We start from the raw sequence: 20,719 nt of genomic DNA on the forward strand, positions 1-20,719 counted from the left end.
TCTGGTGAGTGTGTGAATGTCTTTTACTCTATGTCTAGCCGTATGAAGATGAGAGATCCCGTAGAGAGGCCTCTCTGCGATGGCTAAGGCATCAGTGCTCACCTGTGTCCTGTCAGAAGTAATGACAGCTAACATCCATGAGAGTGGGAGAGAGTGAAAGTCCAGAGGAGCGGAGCCTTGGTTACACAGACTTCAGGAGAAGCCACTCAGACTTTCCACTGATACAACAATAAAACACAGCTGTGTAGCTACAGATCTGTCACTGAAAACACTGGGCATGAGAGAAGGAAGTTAGATGGACAGATAAAAGACAAAGGGATTAAGTGGGATGGGTGTGAGGACAGATGTGAAAAGGTGGCAAGAGGAAGGGGGGGTTCTCCATGTGGTAAACATTAGGCGGGACTGTGTTGGAGGGAGATCCTGTGTTGAGAAGCAGACAAATAGCACAGTCTACCCCTGCTGCACTGGAGGAGGAGTTATACAGATATATGGGATCGCAAATTAAAGGGACACTTCAACCAAAACGTAACTAGATATAGCACCAAGCAGTTGTATGCCTCTGCGTACCAGTCAAGATGCACTTACAGTGTGCAACATGTATGCTTCACACATCTTTCCCGCAGCAGCACAGAGGATTTATACAACCAGCACAGTTTTGAGGTGTGCATCCAAGGCTCTTGAGTTATGGCCAAAAACATGTTTTATGATGTCACTGTGACCTTGACTTTTGACCTTTGACCTTCAATAACCAACATCTAATCATTTAATTCTTGAGTCAAAGTGGACGTTTATGCCAAATTTGAGGAAAGTCGCTCAAGGCCATCTCCAGATATTGTATTCACAAAAAATGAGATGGATGCAAGGTCACAGTGACCTTAAACTCTAACCACCAAATTCTAATCAGTTCATCCTTGAGTCCACTCGACTATTTGTGTCAAATTTGAAGAAATTTCCTCAAGGTGTTCTTGAAATACCATGTTCACAAGAATGAGACAGAAGAGGTCACAGGGACCTTGACTTTTCACCTATGACCACCAAAATCTAATCAGCTCATTGTTGAGTCCAAGTGAATGTTTGTTTGAAATTTGAACACATTCCCTTGAGGTGTTCTTGAGATACCAGTCCTTCCAGGATTTTGTGATGTTGTGATTGCAACAATCCACATAAATTCAGAAAAGGGCTACCAAGAACCAGTGGTGCAGCACACCATAGCGACTAGCGCAATAGACACTCACTGACAGCCTAACATTATCGACAGTTGACCGTTGGCTTGGTGTGTCAGGGCCTTAATGGAGCTAGATGGCTACACCCTGCACAAGGAAAAAAAAACTCAACAGCAATGTGTCTTTCCAGAAATCATGACGTTACTCAAGATAATCCACAGACCTTGTTGTGAGCGGTTTCATATAGGAACTATTTTCTTTCTACCTATACACACCTGCTAACCGGATCACCACGCAGAAGGAAGCATTCATCTACTCATGGAAGAGAGCCTCATACTCGTATAAGTGTGAGATGTAAACATTAATAGTGTCCTCCTTGGCCTGAGAAATCTAGCAGTAGATGCACGCTTCCTTTAGTTTCAGGTGAAAGAAAAGAGTTCCCACACAAAGCTGCCTACAACAAGGTCTGTGGGTTATCTTGAGTAACATCATGATATCTGAAAAGACACACTGCTGTTGAGTTTTTCAAATGTATTTGACTGTATTTTGGCGCTTTAAGCACCACAAGTGGAGTGCCTTTTAGTTTCATTATACTAAAGAGAAGATGGACATCTCTACAGCCGATATCTCCAACACTCTGCAACTAACAAATGTAGATTGATAAATAGCACTACAGGTGATAGGAAATATACGTGTTTTTGATATTGGGGTGAAACGTTCCTTTAAGCTGGGAAGTATCTCTCTCAGGTGGGCGCTTATCCATATCTGGATCCTGTTTTTCACTCTTGAAGGCCACCATCAGCCCAGCCCCTAAGGCCCTGCTTTGGCAGGAGGAATTGCTTGAGCTGCTTTGGATGATAAATTGTGTGGAAACAAAGGATAACAGAGAACCTCTGAAGTAAAAGACAGGGGGAATCTGCTGGCAGCGTGCCAGGCAATAATCTGGTGTTTGATAGAGGATACCCCAAATTCCTCTCATCCCTCTGTGAGTGTCGGACGCAGTAGGCCGGTCTGCAGATCATCAGGGCTTAACTCTGCTTTCATCGTCACCTCACATTCACCACAATCATCTTCACTATCTGTATCTGCTGAACAGGTTTATCAGATAATCACGGTCATAAGGTCCATATCAAGTTATATACAGTACACGCACATGAGGATGTTTCATATTATGTATCCCATTACGTTATCTTCAAAATCCCTCCTTATTCTTATCAGCACTGGTAAAAAAAAAAGTTTCCTGTTTTTTGTTAAGAGTTATGGCAATGATTAATAGTCGGGACTCATACAGAGTTGAGGGAAAAGCTATGCTCCATTTTACACATAATAAATCTGTGAGCCCAAAATATAAACTAACTATCAACACCCTATCCTCATCTCTGAGGTTGCAGATCCCCACCCATCCTCACCGAGCACTTGGTCTTGCACCGAGCTGTCGGGGTCATCCAGGTGCAGGAGGAGCTGCTGGAAGAGGAGCTGCAGATGAGGAGCAAAGAGCTCAGGGCTGTAGTCTTTGGTCAGGCTGGACAGCCACAGCCCGAGGGCCTGCAGTGCGACGCTGCGCACCTCCTCACTGCTGTCGTCCAGACGCTTCAGCAGCTCTGTGGACGACAGACACCCACACACAAAAATTAGATCAGCAACAAAAAAAACCACAATGTCAGCCTTTGAGCTGCTTTAATGCTTTTAATTTTGATCCTCGATATAACTGTTTAAAATTTGCAAATTCGAGGATCAGTTTTCCTTTATCACATTTTTACGAAATCATTAGATAATATCAGTGAGAGCAGACATTATAAATGATGTAAAATGTTCCCCCATGCATTAACTGTGATGTGGTTATACAGAAAAAAATACAAAGCGTGCATGTAAATATCAGCGTACAGTATGACAAAATGTATCCATTTCTGTGAATGTGTTCTTCAGGTACCGGGATAGATCTTGTTGAGGGCTTCAGGGTGCAAACTGGTTCCTATGAGTCTGAGAATGGCAGACAGGGAACGACAAGACAGCAGTCTTGCCATCTGGGAGTCCTCTTCCAGGGCTGACAACACCTGGGGACACAGTTTGTCCTCCAGACACAGCAGCTGCACACAGGACAGACAGACCAGCATACTTTTAAATGTTACATGACAAGCTCAAAGTCAGCCCACGAGCTCTGTACAATTCAGACGCACTAACACAGATTTAAAAAAAGGTGTTTTGGGTGACAAAGTGGGGTTGTACTAAATAGTGTATTTATTCTGTCTAAACAAATTTATGCACACTTGTGGATAAAGATTGGGCTAAACTTCTATTATTAGTATGATACTATTTGTAGACTTTGATTCCAGTGGTGGCTGCATAGCTTTGTTGCAAACATCAAACATTTCAAGTAACTCTAGAGTGTTGTGAAGTCCAAAAAAACCAACAGAATTTTATGAAAAAAGATAATGTCATAATTTCCAAAATTCACAGCATGTCTTTATTTTACAAAATATTCTGCATTACATAATCTTTTTTTTTTTTGTGTTAAGCCTTTAAAAATGTATTCTAAATGGGTTCACGTGTCTTTTCTGTTGAAAGTGTGTGTTAATGCAGCGGCTGGCCATGGAAACTATAGTTTTGTTTGTGGCAGGAACCAAAACCATCTCAATTGTGTGCTTCCTATTCATTCACACAACTCAGTTATCAACAATGATAACCAAAAAAGAAAATGCTGGAAAGCAAAAGTGACAACACATCCCCAGGAAAGCGGTTTCCACACTTTTCTTGGATTATTTATGTTGAATTGTGTTTTTTCCTTTCTCAGCAAAGTGAAATATCACCTAAAGCATGACAGATTCACATCAGGTCTGGATCAGTTTGTACAGACACGCGGGCATGGAGCCCAACTTTAGAAGTACAGTGAAGACCAATGTTTTCATCACACCAGCAGATGAGAAACAGAGGAAATGGACAAACAAGGTGAGGCTGAGCGTGCAGACCCACAGGCCAAGAGGTAATGGCTAAAACCTCTGTCACCCCGTCTGTTTGCTATCGAAACCGCACAGGCGAAACAGTAAAAAAACCAGGAGCGAGGGGAGAGGGAGGGAATGAAGCAGAAAGAGGAGGAAAATTTGGCAGGGAAGTGATCCGGCATTACATCAGTGACAAACTGAAGGTGCCAAGTGTAACCAGAGCAGCTAATTGTTTTTACAGGGAGTCGTGAGGAAACAATGTCCCTCTAAATGAAAAGGTTGTTTGATTTGCCTGCGGAAATACACACATAATCTTCTGTTGTTATACCGATCAGGACATGTTGTTTATTTCTTCTCTATTGTAACCTGATTTTGAACCCGAGAGCATCAAGGTCCTGTTTAGTCACCACTTTTCCAGAGTTTCTATTCTTGTGAGGACGTTAGGGTGCCAGTAGATAGTAAAAGTTTGATCGCACACCCACACCCGCGCTCACATTGTCCCCCAGCTGTTTGCTTAGCCCTGTAGTTAAAGACGTGTGAATAGAAGGGGTGTGTGAGCCAGTTTCAACTGGTCACTCTGCACACGCAAGGACAAACATAGCCAGATGTGTGTGTGAGCACACATACTGTAACTGGGCACATGCTCTGACAGGCAGGTGCAAGGGCATGTCCCGGTGATAGTTCCTCCGCACAACAAGGGCCTGGAACAGTGGAAGCATTGTTCCATGCGGACAAAGGTATGTGAACCCGCTTGCCCCCGCGTACACCTGTTACCTGCCGTGGCCAGCTCTTTCAGCCAAGGGGAGAAAGATGGCGGATGATATATTTTCCTAAATGGCCAAGAGGGACCGTCTATTTTGATGTGAAATGGACAAAACAGAGAATTTGAAGTAAATGTCAACTCCTGGTGGATGAAAAGAATGCACTACCACATCTTTTCCTTTACAGCTGAGTCAATAAAAAGTGTTTCTGCAGACTGGAGATTAGAAGTACGTACTACTGGAGACCTTTCATATCCGGTGCTTGCTGCCAATTCTTATGGGTCCCATTGCACAGGAGGAAATAGATGTAAACTCTGCAGGGATGCATATCGATACTCGATATCCCTTTAAGGTGTCAAGTACAGATAACTTCTCCAAATGACACTTGCATTTGATCCTTTTTGTGCACAAATCTATTAAAAAATGACTACAGGTATGGTTTTGCTCACAGCCAAACACCACAATTTTCCTTCAATGTAATGCAATGTGTAATTAGCCCAGTACTACAGCAGTCTCTGGTGTGGTAGAGTGGAGTGTGGTAATGTTGTTGTTGAGACCACCTAAAGTCATGGCCAAGACCAAGGCAGTGCAAGACCTAATCAAGCCCGAGACCAGACCAGTGTCAGTCCCAGACTACATGAGATACTTTTGATAAAATAGGGAACATACAAACCATAAACACTCCTAAATTGATCTGCAAAATCCACATTCACATAAAAACACACACAGAAAACAAATAACCTCTTTCACTGTCACACTGTACATGTGGATGTAAAACTGTATCATGACAAATGTCATGATGCCACACATAGCAGAGGTGACCTTAATGTATGGGGATTTCCCTGCAGCTTTGGTCTTGACCGATCTTGAATTAAAATATGATTTCTTTTTGTGTAAAATCGAGACAAGACCAAGTAAAAATGCAGTCCAGTCTGAGACTGAGACCTTCAAAAAGTGATCTTGAGACAAAGACCGATCTTAAGCAGTACAACACAAGAGCTCTGTGAATTTGATGCCAAGATGCCACCAAAAACTTCAAAGTATTGCTACACTACACACCTGTAATGTCAGGTGGTATTTTAGACAAACTGATACTTTCATTCACATGATGGATGCCTAATTAAGTAGAAAAACTGCAGTCTTGCTATTGTATGCCTCTGCAAACCAGTCAAGTTGCAGTTACAGTTTGCATCCATGCCGATCCAGACTCACATGTAGACATGACTATAGCTTTGCCTCAAATGTTGCTGAAAAGAAGATACAAATTCTAAAACATGGATGCTTCACACACATACTCAACCCAGCAGCACAGAAGACTCAATAAGCACAGTTTCAAGGTGGACACCCAAGATTACTCACAAATTTAGTATCTGACCAAATGCCTCCACTTCTCTTCCTGAGTTATGGTGTGGAATAATGGACAGAAAAGTTTTTTGCAAAAAATGATGATGTCAGAGTGAAGGTGGCCTTTGACCTTTTAGATATACAATGTCATTACTTCATAATTTTGTCTTTTTTGAAATTTGTGTGAAATTTTGTCATAACTGGTGGATGAATTCTTGTCCGAAAACCTGTTTTGTGAAATCACAGTGACCTTTATCCGCCAAAATTTAATCAATTGACCCTTGAGTCCTTGTGGACATTTATAAAACGTTTGAAGAAATTCCCTCAAGACCTTGTTGACATATTGTATTAACGAGAATGAAACGGACGCAAAAGCTCACTGACCTTGACCTTTGATCATCAAAATCTAATCAGTTCATTGCTGAGTCCAAGTGGATGTTTTTGCGAAATTTGAGAAAGTTCCCTCAAGGCATTATTGAAATATCGCGTTTGCGAGAGTGGGGCAAATGGAAAACCTGAAAATGCAATGCCTCTGGCCAAAGCAATCACCTGTGAGGAGGCAGTAAAATTTATCAAAAGAAGTACTATATTTGTACCAGTGTCACTGTCATTTTTTAACTGATACCCTGCCCTAAACCCCTTTGGGTCATATGTACCTTTGTGTACATCATCTCTGCAGCATTTATGTGTATATGTATACCTGTCCAGGTGTGATGGCTCCTCCGTGCAGCAGGGCCAGCACACAGCTGAGGGCTGAAGTACGGACGGCAGCAGCAGTGCGGCCTGCATGCCACACCAGGTTAGGAAGCAAGATGTCACACAGGAACTTCTCTGACTCAGCACGGAAATACCTGGAGGGAGGCAGAGAGAGAAAACATGGAGACAGAGAATTGCTGAGAATTTGCAACGGGCTTTTATGCATTTTTATCAACTAACAAGCAATAGCTCCCATTTTGAGGACAAGTGAATGATGATGACTGTTGAGGAAACTGTAACAAATGGCTATGCAGCAGTTATTTTCCCACACTTGATGTAAGGCTGGGGGGGGTGCAGTGGAGGAGAAGCAGGAGGCGAGAAGTGAAACATCTGGGTGTCCTTTCCCTTCTCCCTGTTTTCCACGCTGGCTTAGGCCCTCTGACATCCTCTCACACACTACCAGAGTCTGCTCTGCCCCTTTGGTCCAGACCAACTCCAACAGCAGCTAATCTGCGTCTCGCCTCTGGTTTTTTAGCTGGTGTCACAACAAACTTGTCATGACATTTGACAAAATATGCTGTAATGTTTCAGTGCCAATAGGGGGAGACTGTGTGCCAGTAATACAGCTATGATGACGCTCTGCTGCCTGAACTCAGCCTCTTCGTCTTGACAGGTGTTGAAAGCTCATCATGAATGACGCCAGGAGATGGAAAGACATTTTTCCACATAGCAGGGATGATGTCCAGAGGAAAAGAAGAGTGGGACTTTCACCTTTCACTGTGCACAAACACACACAAATCCGGGGAATTTTGTTTGTGACCTTTATGGTCACAAAGCAACTGCAGAGCAAACAGTGATCTCTCAGCGCAACACAGCGGAAAATTTACATAATACATTTACATCAAAATTTGTCATCGAGTTGGATTGGGCAGTAATTCAGTAACATCAGGTATCAGATTTCAGCAAAAAATTGCTTTAATTGTCCCCCTTTGTACTTCTTGCCACAATGTCTGTTGTCCAAAAAACTGATTCTAAATAAATTTGTTATTTAAGTTTGTATTTGATGCATTTACTCTCATTTACAGCATAATGCTGGAATACAAGTAATTCCTCTGAACATCAGTTTGATTATTTTATGGATCTTTGTGTATACCTTTACTGATATATACTGATTTTGTAAAAAAAAAAGTCAATTTCATTTATTTTTTCCAGGTTTAAGCTAAGTCTTTCAATCATACTTTCTTAAACTGATAAAGAATCTGCAATTATGTTAAGGTAATATTTTGTACTATGAATTTTCTAGATTATTACTGAATACAGGGTCATTCCTAATGCATGCACAAAAAAGATCTGCTTCATTTGGTCTTGTTTAAAGTTAGTAACAGGCCTTAAAGAAATTTAAAGGGGTCGCTCTGATTTTTTGAAGCGGGGTTGTCAGAGGTACATATCCATAGTCAGTGTATTACATACAGTAGATGACAATCACTGTGCTCCCAGTTTGGAGAAGCAGGCCCCTAAAACAATCTGTGTCAGCTTAGATGTGCAACATATTTAGAATATTTTCAATGCTTTGCCTTGCCACCAGACTCCATGGGTAAAAACAGTAATTTTACCTCTCTAAAACACAGGATTTGCTGGCCTAACACTGCCTTGATCAGTGGTTAGCTTGTGTTACTGTGTTACTGAAATAACCTTTTAAAACAACAACGTCACACAACAACACAAACTAACTGATCAAGGCAATGCTAGACTAACAGCTCCTGTGTTCAACAAGGTAAAATGAATGTCAATGAGATCTGGTGACTTTGAAGCATAAAAAAGTTGTACATTTAGTTCAATTTCCCTGTTGCAAATGGCAGTCCACCACAAAGGTAAAGCAGCACCAAAAATTCAAAATATCGCACACACTGAAAATGTTATTGATTTTTTTTTAGGTGGCTAAAATAAGTTCTGCCCTGTCCACAGCAGTACATTGTGTAGCTTCCGTGGTGGTACTCCATCATCATCAGCATCAATCATTGTAAATAATACACTAACAAAAATACACTTTGGATAATTACCTCATAGAACCCTACTTCATAAAATCCAAAATATCTCTTTAAGGTAAACCACATTTGGTATAAGAGGGAAATCTCACCCCAGTAGCAGTTTTTCAATTTGTCTTATGTCTTGAAAGCTGAAATCAAAACTAAAGAAGGATGCCTCTTGCAGTTCACACTTGCATGAAAGCACACACTCTTACCTCCCTTTTAAGTGGCAAATAACTTCAGCCTGCCACATCCAGAGAAATGAGAATGAACTTTCATTCTCACACATCACCTTCTACTTAAATTTCACACTCAGCTTTTTAATCACAGCGCACAAATCCACATGAAACAAAGACATTATGTGTGAGGATGAAAGGCACTTACATGTGCACAAACTTACTTTCCCTTTCTGCTTGTTCTATAGCGGACTGTCATTATGTCATTTTGGTTGAGGAACAAAGAGAAGAGGTTTTCTCTATGACTATCATTGTCCTCTTGATGACATCTATTGCGTGTGCATGTGTGTGTGTGTGTGTGGGCTCCAATCTGCTGAGCGAAAATCAGGCCATAAATCATGAATGGAGGGATGAGATGAGCATGAATGGAAATATTATGGCAGACCGCACAGCCCCACATGCTGTGAGTTAAGCATTTTGTTTGAAACCTTTTGAAGGTGTAACTTGATTTCTGTCTCCTGATGGTCCTGTGATTACCAGAGATGTAGCTGAGGAATGAGAGAAGCAGTTTGCAGCACAGGTGGCCGCGCTGGGCGGGGGGAAGAGACAGAGGCCTCTTTTGTCTAATATGCACATTAATGGATAAAATAATCAGATGAAAGTTGAAAGCAAAGTTCCAATTTCTACGTTTTTGGCAAAGTCAGCAGAATGTTTTGGCTTAAGAACACTTGTTGTTTATGCAACATTTTTCACTGACAAGGATATTATTTTGTTTTATATTCTTTAAACTCCTGCCAGGCTCATGCCACAAGACTGTACCTCATATTAACCATTGGAAAGCCTGATGGACCGTTTGGCTGCAGGGTTAGGGTTAGTTACATGCTACACAGATGTCTCCATGGCAACCTCATGGACGAGGTTTGTCTTTCTGATCGACAGCAGCAGCTGCTATGATCGCTGGCACCCGGAGAGGGCCTCAAGCTTAATGCATTCCCTCAGATTAGAGCTCTGAGCCCGGCCTGCAGGCTGCACAGCTGAGGGCTCAGAGGGACCCTGGAGGGTGAGGGGGGCCGCAGGGAGGAAGAGCCCAGAACGGGAGCTCCTCTCTGGTTGTCGGACATCCCTCCTATCCTTCATTCATCAGTCAATAACCATTAAAAGGTGTTACTAAATCACTGACGAGTGATTCGGACATCATTTGCTTTTTGTCCTCTTTAGGCATGCTGGGAAGTGATTTCACTTCGCCTAATTGATACTCCCAAAGAGACCACAGCCCCTTTTACATTGGCTGCTCGAGGCAGTAATATGCTGCCTCTCCATTCTGTATTAAAGGAACAATAGCAAAAAGAGGGTACACAGTTGTCCGGCTGTGGAGAAAGTAACAGCATCTAAACAACATTTGTATGAAAAGGACAGCCAGCAGGACAGGACCATGGGTGGGGCAAGTGTGAAGTTTTGGTGACTTTTTCTGCATGTGACCCACTGCTGGAGATCTCAAAAGCAACCAGCAGCAATTGAAAGATAATTCAAAGAAGAACAGCAGATGAAAATGTCTGCAAAGTGGGAGAACAATAGTGTGTCCAAGGGAAGATGTTTTTCTGTAGGGTGACGCAGAGGTTAGCAATGCTGTGGTGACCTTGTCAAAAAGCCAATGGGATTTTTCCAATGGATTTTGGATTACGGCAGAAAAGCTAATGTTGCTCCTATAACGAGGCTGTAAAGTCATGTTAAGTGCAGCTAGGTGTAATGACAGTCTGGAGTATCCTTTAGCTACTTGTAAGCAGTTATATTTTGAGACACATAAATGTTTTAAATTTCATAGTAGGGTATTAGCTGATGTTTTTTTTTATGTCGTAGAACAAAACGTTGCTTCAGCTTGTGTTAACCACAGACATTATTTCAGGCATATAACCAAAAACCTATTCAAAAACCGACTGAGACGAGGGAACTGGAGGTGCTGAAATGCTAACTCATTTCTGGGCTTTAGGGCTCAATACTGTGGTTCTCTGTGAGCTATGTGCACATATTGAGATGTTAATGTGTGCATGTGACTCTCTCACCCCTGGGAATCCAGTGTGTTGTTTGCATTCAGCAGTAACTTAGCAAGCATTGTGAAAATGCTCATCCTCATCTCTGGGTCTCTGTCTGGTTGAAGGCAGCTGCACAGCAGAGGCATCAACTGGCTCACGAACTCCCCGATCACTGGACCTAAAACACACAGACACACAAGGTTTTGCGTTACTACTAATTCAACTTTTTGGTGTAGTGTGTTTTTATTGGATAGTTTGTTGTAGAATATGTAGCAGCAAATATGAGAAGAAAAGGGGGAAAGGGGTGCAACAAAGATCTCTGGCCTTAAATGAACCACAAATGTTGCAGTTATGGGATGCTCCTACTATTGCAGTATGATAATAACGAGATTGAACCTTATGAGTTCAGTCTTTGGTGTCACGTCAATAGACTTTTTTGCTAAAGAGTAACATCCTTTTTTTTAGCCACAAACAACACCCAAAATAATTTTAACATGGATAATGCCAGCATATTTTATTTGTTTATTTGTTTCACATAATAGTAAGCAACAATGAGGATGAAACAGTTGGTGATTTAGTGATTGTTTGAACAGTGGAAAGAAAAACCAAGACAGTTTTGTGAGTTTTTTTTTTTTTCTGTTGACTTTGAATGAAGTGTGTTTTAAGATCATAAGATTACGGTTTATTTAAATTGCGCCTGGTGGGTTTGGCAGTGGTGATTTTAAGGCTGTTTCTGGTTAAACAAAAAGGATCTTACTCTAGGTCTAGGTTTAGGCCTATTTCAGTAGGGATCCTTTGCATAATGTTACCAGACAAATAATAACTTTTAGCGAAGAAAACACACACATTTTTGGTGGAAGTACATTGACGGTGCAATATTGCTCCCCGTGGTTACATTGCAGCTTGTCCCACAGCCGCCGGCTGCAGCCCTCTCTCTCAATGCTGGACCAACTTAAGAAAATGTTGTTTCCATTAGTCCCATAGACACAAAAACATGGGAAAATAGGGTCCAGGTTGAAAAATCTGGAAGTTACCAGTTAAGACTTTTTATGTTTTCCACTGGCCAGAGGGCTTGAGTTATAGAGACCTCAATGGACTGGGGAGACAGTGACACAGAGCTCAGAGGAAATGAGACATAAAAAGGTCTTTGTGGGACAGAGCGTTTCTATACAAGTGTCTATTACAGGAAAAATGAGAAACTTACAATGCAAGTATTCCCAGTTAGCCTCATGCCCACACACACACACCCACCAACAGTCTGACTACATGTTTACAGAGCTATTTATAGTAATCCGTGAGTGTGTGTAATGAGTGATAAGTGTCCAAGCCCTGTTTGGACTCTGAATTGTTCCGACATGAGAGGAGACAGAGGAAATCCTGAGACTGCCAGAGGGTGGTGTCACGAAAAGATATGGGAAAACAGAGAGAGAGAGTGAAAGAAAGACCTTTTTTATCTAACGGGAAAGTATGAATCAAAGGGTGTGTCATTTAACTAGAGGTGTTTAAGGAGACGTCTGCAGGTCGCCGTACACACAGACTTGATATGATAAGGCAGCGATAGGAAGTTTAAGTACACGCATACAAACACAGCCTTGGATAGAAGATTATAGTTTTAAGCAGTGGCCTCAGAGTCCACCAGGCCCCTAAATTTGACGACCACATTTTAGTACATTTTAATAGTGTTTTCTACCTAAGCATGAACTTAAAAAAACGTTCTACAGAAAAGGCAGTTTGTATGTTTAGCTCCACTAGCTGTTAGCTCTATTAGCTCAGTTTGCTCCAACACACAGCTGCCCACCGTCTGCTAACAGCTAACTAGCTGTCCTCCAGTGAAAACAGCATGAAGATGCACTGTAGCCACCTATAAGTCCCACAAAAAGAAAATCTGTAACAGACATGGTGCTCTCCATATTAAGAGTATTTTCACCACTTTTCCTTTTCGTCAGACAGCGCGCTCCAACAGGCAAGCTGTTAGCAGCTTCAGTTCTCGTCTATGCTCTCTTTTAAAGCCTCACAACTGCACTGACAAAAACAGAAATTTTATCTTGCTGTACACAGGAACTGTTGGTCTGTTGCTACCTCAATCACTGTCTTAGTTTGTGTTATTTGATTTTGGTGAATCCAAACTAACCACTTGAAATGCCACAATCAAATAGTAAGAGACCCCCCCACGGGCAGTGGTAGACCTGCAGCTCTAGTGTTCAGCAAAGGTAAATCACTGTTTTTCTCAATGGAGTCTGGCAATGAAGAAAGCAATATATTGCTTCAGTTCCTTGTCAGATCAGGTCACCAGCCTGCTTCTCCAAACAGGGGGCATGCAGACCACCATCTACTATATGTAATTATATAGACAAGTACTTCATACAACCCCACTTAAAAAATCCCAATATCCCTTTAACCCCCAGCAAAGAGAAAGAGCGAGCTCTAGTTGACACACAACTGGCCGGACACACCAGCTAAAGGACAAAAGACTGTGAGGAGGATATGAAAGGGCAATAACTGTTCCTGTCTCCAACAAACACAGATGGGGTGTGTGAAGAGCTGATGAGCAAGCAAGATGACCAATTCTCAGTTGTCAAATAACTACCGTCAATTGTTCAGCAGAGGGCTACTTTCTATGAATCATGTGCACATCAAACAAAACAGCCACACGCTGTCTGTTGGGCTGCCCGTAAGAAAGTCACTCAGGTCCTGTTAAGAGAGCAAAGATCACATCTGTAGAAACGAAACCAAGGGAAGCTTAGAGCAGCATTCAACATGCTCAAAACAGACACACGCATACACACACACACACACACACACACACACACACACACACACACACACACACACACACACACACACACACACACACACACAAAGAGAGCTTCAAAGTGGCCTTGATCCAGGGGAAGGTCAAGAGCAGGCGGCTGTGGTGCTGTTTGATGTAGTGACCTGAGCTGGGATCACTGAGTGGACTTAGAATGGACTGGTCAGTTAGCCGTGGGAGTGTGTGTGAGAATCTGTGTGTGTGTACGGGGATTACAGGGGTACCCAGCTGCCCAGTCAATTAGAAAGAGAAGGGAGGGCGGGAGAGAAGGATGGAGATGAAAGTATGGCATATGGAGGTGCTGATGATGGAGGATTATAAGGTATAGAGGGCGGTAACGGGAAGTCTCAGCACCAAAGACAGGGTCACAGCTTTTTAACCCGCTGCACCACACACACAAGCACGGACTAACCCCTCTAGATAAGTCGGAGACACAAACGAAGGGAGAGACAGGGATTTAAAAAAGTCAGTAAGCCAACCGGTGCTAATGACAGCCCTTTTTTCTGTGTGTGTGTGTGTGTGGGTGTGTGTATGTTTGACCGTGAGCCTCTTTGCTTGGGTAAAAAAAATTTTTTGACTGTGTCTCTGAGTGAGGGTCACTGTTGGGCATTCATCTTGGACAATAACAATGGAACAGCACGCACCCACTGAAGCGTCAAGCAATAAATCATATAGATTTTAACCTTAAATATTGCTTCATTTGACAGCCCCTCTATCCATCAAGTGGTGCTGACAATTGCTCCAACCACTATTGACACTTACACGTCCAACTTCTGGTGCCTACATACCTCTCAGGAGCACTGTGGGTTACTATGTGAAAGCATAGACGAGGAGGACGCTTTTTGCTGCTTCTATATGTACAGATAGCAGAAAATGATCCATTTGGACACATTACAAGAATTTTAGTAGACTATCTGGAACTTTTCTACAAGAGAGAATCTATGTTGCTGCTTTGACAGCTGCTAGTTTTGATGTGCTGTCTCTATGATGGATCATGTGTGAACAGGACAAACAGCTTGACGTTTCAAATATTATGTATCGTGTGTCTGAAGAAGTTAAGGAAAGAGTGGCTGCACAAATTGCACCATGAAGTAATGTTTACAGGAATACTTCACCAACAAAATGATCAATTGTATATCAACTACTCACCGCCTGTTGAGTTGAATTTGTGAAGAAGATTGGGGTTTTTTTCACATGCCACCAGTTAATGAGGAATCTACGGGGGACTGCGTTAAACAACAGCAAAACTTTATCAAGACATTCTTTCACAAACTCTCACACAACATGTACCATATAATCCAGGTCTCATTTATCCGGCCAAACTCTCAGTACTCCCAAAACACATGCACATTTTTTTCTCTGCTTAATGTAATGCACAAGCAGCATTCAAATGCATGTTTGCCAACTTGTGATACTCATGTGGAAGTGTCATGAATAGTCAGGTTTTAGCAAAAAAGCATGTGTTTAAGAAGTACTGAGCATATGACGACTGATACTGATACTGATGACTGAGACTTGGATTATACTGCATAAGTTGTTTGAGAGGTTGAAAAAGTATGTTTTGATATAGTTTTGCGGTTGTTAAAAACTGCCCTGTTTTACTCAATTACCAAGAACTCTCTCTGCTTTTGGATTCTTTGTTTACTGTGGCAGCTTGCAAGAAAAACAGAGTTTTCTTCATAAATTCAAGGTAACACATGGTGAGTAAATGACATACAAATGATCATTTTGTGGGTGAAGGATTCCTTTAATAAATAATGATTTAGATCATGTAGTTTCACCAACGGTCTGCAGTGAAATGGACCAAAAAGGCATGTTCAGACTGATGACTGATGTAGTGATTTTCCCATCATTAACAGGTCATTTGACAGGCCCGTTTCTCAAAATCTTACTGTATATCTTTGACCATTATTGTGTCTCCGTACGTGCAAACTTCAGCACCTGCTGTATAATTTGGCAATGTCTTGTGCACATTCAGGCTTCACTTCTCACCTGACTGTATGACTATGATATGCAGTTGGAGTCTTTGTGGGGAGTAACTGGACCAGGTGTTGACAGAGGCAGACAGCCAGTCCAGCAGCTGGCCCATATGTTGTCTAAAGAGCTCCATCACTGAGTCCAGGCCCTGCACCTTACACAAGACCTGCACACTCTCCAGGGCCTGGGGGAGAGAGGGAGAGGAGGAACACAACTGATGAAAAAAAATAAAAAAACCCAACTTGTAATCTTTACATAAAATCATATAGAGTCTACAGTAAAACATCAATTATTATCCCAGGATCTCATTTGCTTCAATCGCTGAACACAACCAACCTATACTTGAGTCTATATGGAATGGGCCTTTAAGTAGTATAAATATTAAGTGTACAAAAATCAGTTATCAGTAAAGACTCATTTATTTGACCTAGCTCCAACAGCCAATCTTAAAATGCTCTGAGAGAGAGAGAGAGAGAGAGAGAGAGAGAGAGAGAGAGAGAGAGAGAGAGAGAGACCTATCGAAATATCTTAGAAAGGATGACAGACGAAAAAGGTGATGGCGGCAAGAGGAAAGAAGTGAGACAAAGACTACACAGAAAAAAAGTGGGGAGACCTTTGTTTTGTAGCCAGTGAGGTAATAAAAAGAAGCATACCCAACAAGATGGTGCAGGAGGGAAACAAAATATTGTATATATCAGTTGAAACAGTCTTCATTTTATGAATAAAAGTAGCAGACAGTGAGCAATGGACTTCACGCAACAATATTTACAACAATTTTTATGAAAAAAAAAAGATTTTTTATCAGTGGACCCTTATGGACTAAAATAATATAAATAATAGAGGAATCTACACATATACAGAATTGATGACCACTTCTAGTGTAGGGAGTCACCACTTCTTTGTGTCTTTCTTGATTACCATGCCAGCAAATCTGAGTGAATTATACTCTGGTGCTCAGTGTTTCAGTAAAAATACCTGAATGATTAAATTGTGGAGAATCTAACCTAGCTAACCATGTGTGACATGTCCGTATTGACAAAAATGTAAACATTCATATTTGAATGTGCAATGTGAGCAGATCAGAACAACCTCAAGTGGGTAGCCAGTGACTTGGTGGGATTCAAGAGGTTTTACACATCCAAAGAGATTCTATAAGAATGGAATATTTGTCAACTTGCAAAAAGCCCCGCCATCTAGTTGAGACTTGCATTTATTTTATCAAATTATGCAGCCACAACCCTGCTGGAAAAAGGCATTGCTGTTTAATTTGGACTCAGCTGTTAATTGAAGTTTAACAGAAGTCTTAGGTGAGAGAAAGGAAGAATTAGGTGAGAAAAAGGCCAAATGAACAGTTGATGATAAAAAAAAAATACTAACAAATCAGAGGGTATTGTGTTTAAGTTAAACAATTACAGCTGTTTTCTTGAGATTTCAAGAATTGTACAGGTCACGCTCACACGGGAGGCACAAAACCACCATGTGAAACCATGGGAAGAACAACACTGCAGACATGACAAGGTCTTACACATAAAACCACTTAGAAAGAAAAACCCTGACAGATACACAGGATGTCACAAAGGCACAGGAACCGACAGAAACACACACATGCACAAAAACACACACACCAATAAAGCTAAGCCGGGAGGAAAAGGCAGGAATGAGAGATAGGAGAGTAAATAATTAACTGACTTTTTAGGGCAGGGGAACTGACCTTTAGGGCACTTCATAGTTCCCTTCATAGTCCCTCAGGGATGGACAGGGACAGAGACAATGTCTGACTCACAGATCGGCCCCTTCAGAAGACAGCCAGACAACCCTGAGCTGGTCACTGATGGGAAAGACGTGCCCCTATTCTGGGAAAAACAAGTTCCACTTTTCCTCTGGGTTCGAGAATGCCGAAGGCCATTCTCACCCTCCCTCTCTTTTTCTTAATCCATTCCTTCTCATCTCTCACACTGCTCGCTGTCTGAACATACACACTGTTTCATACAGACGTAAACACACACACGCACTCACACACACACTGGTGGCCCATGTGGTGTCTGGAAAGCATCGCTGCCAATCCCTTCCCGCTCCTCTCTGTCATTAGCCTCCTTCGGCGACAAGCAGTTAGGCGACACACTGGCCTCAAATACCGTTGCCTTCATTTGTAACTGTTCCTGTTTGTCCCTTTGCATTTGGAAACTGACCACAACATGGAAGCTTGTTACTTGCATATCATTTGGCTGACCGGAGGAGGCGTTATGAAGCCACAAATGGGACTCGGCCGATGACATACACCTCCTAAGAAACACAACTCATCTCCCCCTATCTGTTTTTCCTCTGTTTCTGACAGAAAGTCTTTCTATTTCTCCACCTTTCACCCGCCTCCTTTCACCCGGGACTGGATTTAAAGTTCCACTCCAAAGGTGCAATTTCAGCTCCCTTGGCTAAGTGGGTAATTATACAGTTGGCCATGCCCACTTTGAACTTCTACAAATGCTGACATTCCTCGAATAGCTCTTTTGCTTCATAAAACCTACTTACCTTTCTAATAAAAAAGGATGGAAACTAAAATTGAAGGGGGGAAAAAAGCCAAGTCAAAGTAGAAATGAAGAATTACAACAGGTGAGAAGATATGCAGCTTAGCCTGCGTGGATCAAAGTGATGGCAGAGCTGCAGAGAGGACATATATGGGCTTGCATCTTTCAACTGTTGTGTTTTCTCACCTTTTCGCTGAGACGTGGCTCGGTTGAGAGGCTCTGGACAGTGACCAGCACCTGCAGCAGCTGCAGGCTGACTAAGCCGTGGTCTGACTCACAGTGACGCAGCAGCACGTCCACGCAGGCCAACAACTGCTCCAAGTACAAAACCTGGGGGGGAAATATTATATGATTGTCTTATCTTGTTTATAGGCAGTGGTGGAATGTAATTAGGTACATTTGCTCAAATACTGTACTTAAGAACAAATCTGAGATACTTGTACTTTACTTGTGTATTTTCTTTTCTTGCTACTATATATTTTTACTCTACATAAAGTCCCTCTACATTTCAGAGGGAAATCTTTGCTTCATTACATTCACCTGATAGCTTTAGTTTATAAAATATGATGTTTTGTTATAAGTACAGCTGAAATGATTAGTCGATTAATCAATTAGCTGACTGATAGAAAATGTATTGGCAATGATTGGTGTAAGGATACAACTGTATCAATGCATCGATTTATATTGCTGCGATCCTACTACATCAATAGGTAAACGGCAAGTCATCCTTCTAGTGAGACTTGTATCGATCTAAAATCATTTTTCAAGGCATAAATTGATTGTATCGACGCTAAGAATTTGCTCCTTGTCAAAAGTTATGTGGATGTATTTTACACACTTACAATGGTAAATATTTGTAAATGTTACTCTGGTTCATTCTCTCATTCTCCGACGATCACTTCAGTCCAAATAATCGTCTTTTTGGGCCCTGCTCTCAGCCCCACACTACAGCTCACCACCTCATTAATCTGCTCCTCCATAACTCAAGAGGTAATTCTGCTTTTCATCTTCCTCATTACCACACAGGCACTGTCACTGACTTTACACAAAAAATAACTGAATGGCCGACAAGATACAATAACTCAGAGTGAGAACTTATCATCTCCAGACATAAGTGTGTGTGTGTCACTTGCTGGTGTTGTGGTGAGCTCATGTTTAGACAAAGACCTGCAGCTCAGGCTAATTTTGATGCCATCAATGGGATCACGGCCTCTTTTCCTGTTTTCTCACAGCCTGTCATTAAGGCTGAATGGGAGGGGGATGGAGGGGGAGATGGATGCTGAGGTAAGTGTGTGTAAGTGAGAGACAGAGAGTGTGTGCGCACGCGTTCCAATACCAATACTACCAATGTATACAGTATGTCTGAAAAAGATTGAGTATAACCCAATACATAGTAAGTCAGATACAGTGTGCAACACCAGGATGTTCCACTACATATGTTGGATTTTACAATATGCAAGCCAGCATGCTTATCTGGCTATTCCGACCCACAATTATCTGCACATCCGAAGATACGTTACATCTACTGAGCCGCAAACAGCTGATTGACAGATGACAGAAGCTGCAGTGACAAATGACAGCACATTATAGTGACTCATGACCAGAGTAGTAAAATAACTGTACTGTATTTTAATTGTGTAAGTGGACAAAATAATCATAGATTACCAACAAAGAAAAAAATAACAAAACTGATAGAGAAGGACTAATTTTAGTGATACAACATGTTTGAATCCACAATATATGCAGTTATAACTTAAGGATTAAACTACAGCAGAGCTCTCTGGGTTGACCTCCTTCTCTGAAGTCTTTTCTTTCATCTCCATGGAAACAGATATATGAGCAAAAGGGTCAAAGTTCAAGGTGCAGTGTTTTAAAGAAGTAATATGTCCCGATTGTGTGCATACTGCATGCAACAGTACATATCATGTAAAGGTAGCCGTAACAACTACTAGAAGTAAGAAATAATTAGTATGTGATTAAGAATACACCCTGTGTTTTTTGTTTTTTGCATGTGGACGGTTGACAGTTGGTCAAGCACTTTCGAGGTTTTTACTTTGCTCTGGAGATGAGTTGGGTGGTGAGGGGGACTTCAGTGAGAAATATTTAATCCACATGTGCTCCCTCACTCAAAACACACTCCCACTCATTGAGCTTTGACTGAGAAATACCATAAAGCCATCACTAGGGGGCGGAATATCTTTTCATAAATCTATATTGTACAGCACTGCTTGGCATTTATGTGGAAGGAAAACAAGTGTTAAGCCAAGTAAAGATG

At 41.7% G+C, this 20,719-nt stretch overlaps 1 protein-coding gene across 1 annotated transcript in view; it reads right to left on the reverse strand.

The window, feature by feature from the left end:
- The window catches only part of dnaaf5 (dynein axonemal assembly factor 5), a 36,873-nt gene that overhangs the window by 4,347 nt on the left and 11,807 nt on the right, over window positions 1-20,719 (reverse strand). Inside the window, exons 7-12 of the mRNA XM_042505572.2 lie at window positions 18,631-18,774; window positions 15,938-16,106; window positions 11,167-11,314; window positions 6,908-7,058; window positions 3,094-3,250; window positions 2,573-2,764 (exon numbers count right to left, since the gene is read on the reverse strand). Of these exons, the coding sequence (XP_042361506.2) occupies window positions 2,573-2,764; window positions 3,094-3,250; window positions 6,908-7,058; window positions 11,167-11,314; window positions 15,938-16,106; window positions 18,631-18,774 (961 nt within the window). The remainder of the gene's footprint in view (window positions 1-2,572; window positions 2,765-3,093; window positions 3,251-6,907; window positions 7,059-11,166; window positions 11,315-15,937; window positions 16,107-18,630; window positions 18,775-20,719) is intronic.

The sequence above is a fragment of the Plectropomus leopardus genome, chromosome 18 (genome assembly GCF_026936395.1).
Source record: "Plectropomus leopardus strain MGB_pleo_1.0 chromosome 18, ASM2693639v1, whole genome shotgun sequence".
Classification (NCBI taxonomy): Eukaryota; Metazoa; Chordata; class Actinopteri; order Perciformes; family Serranidae; genus Plectropomus; species Plectropomus leopardus.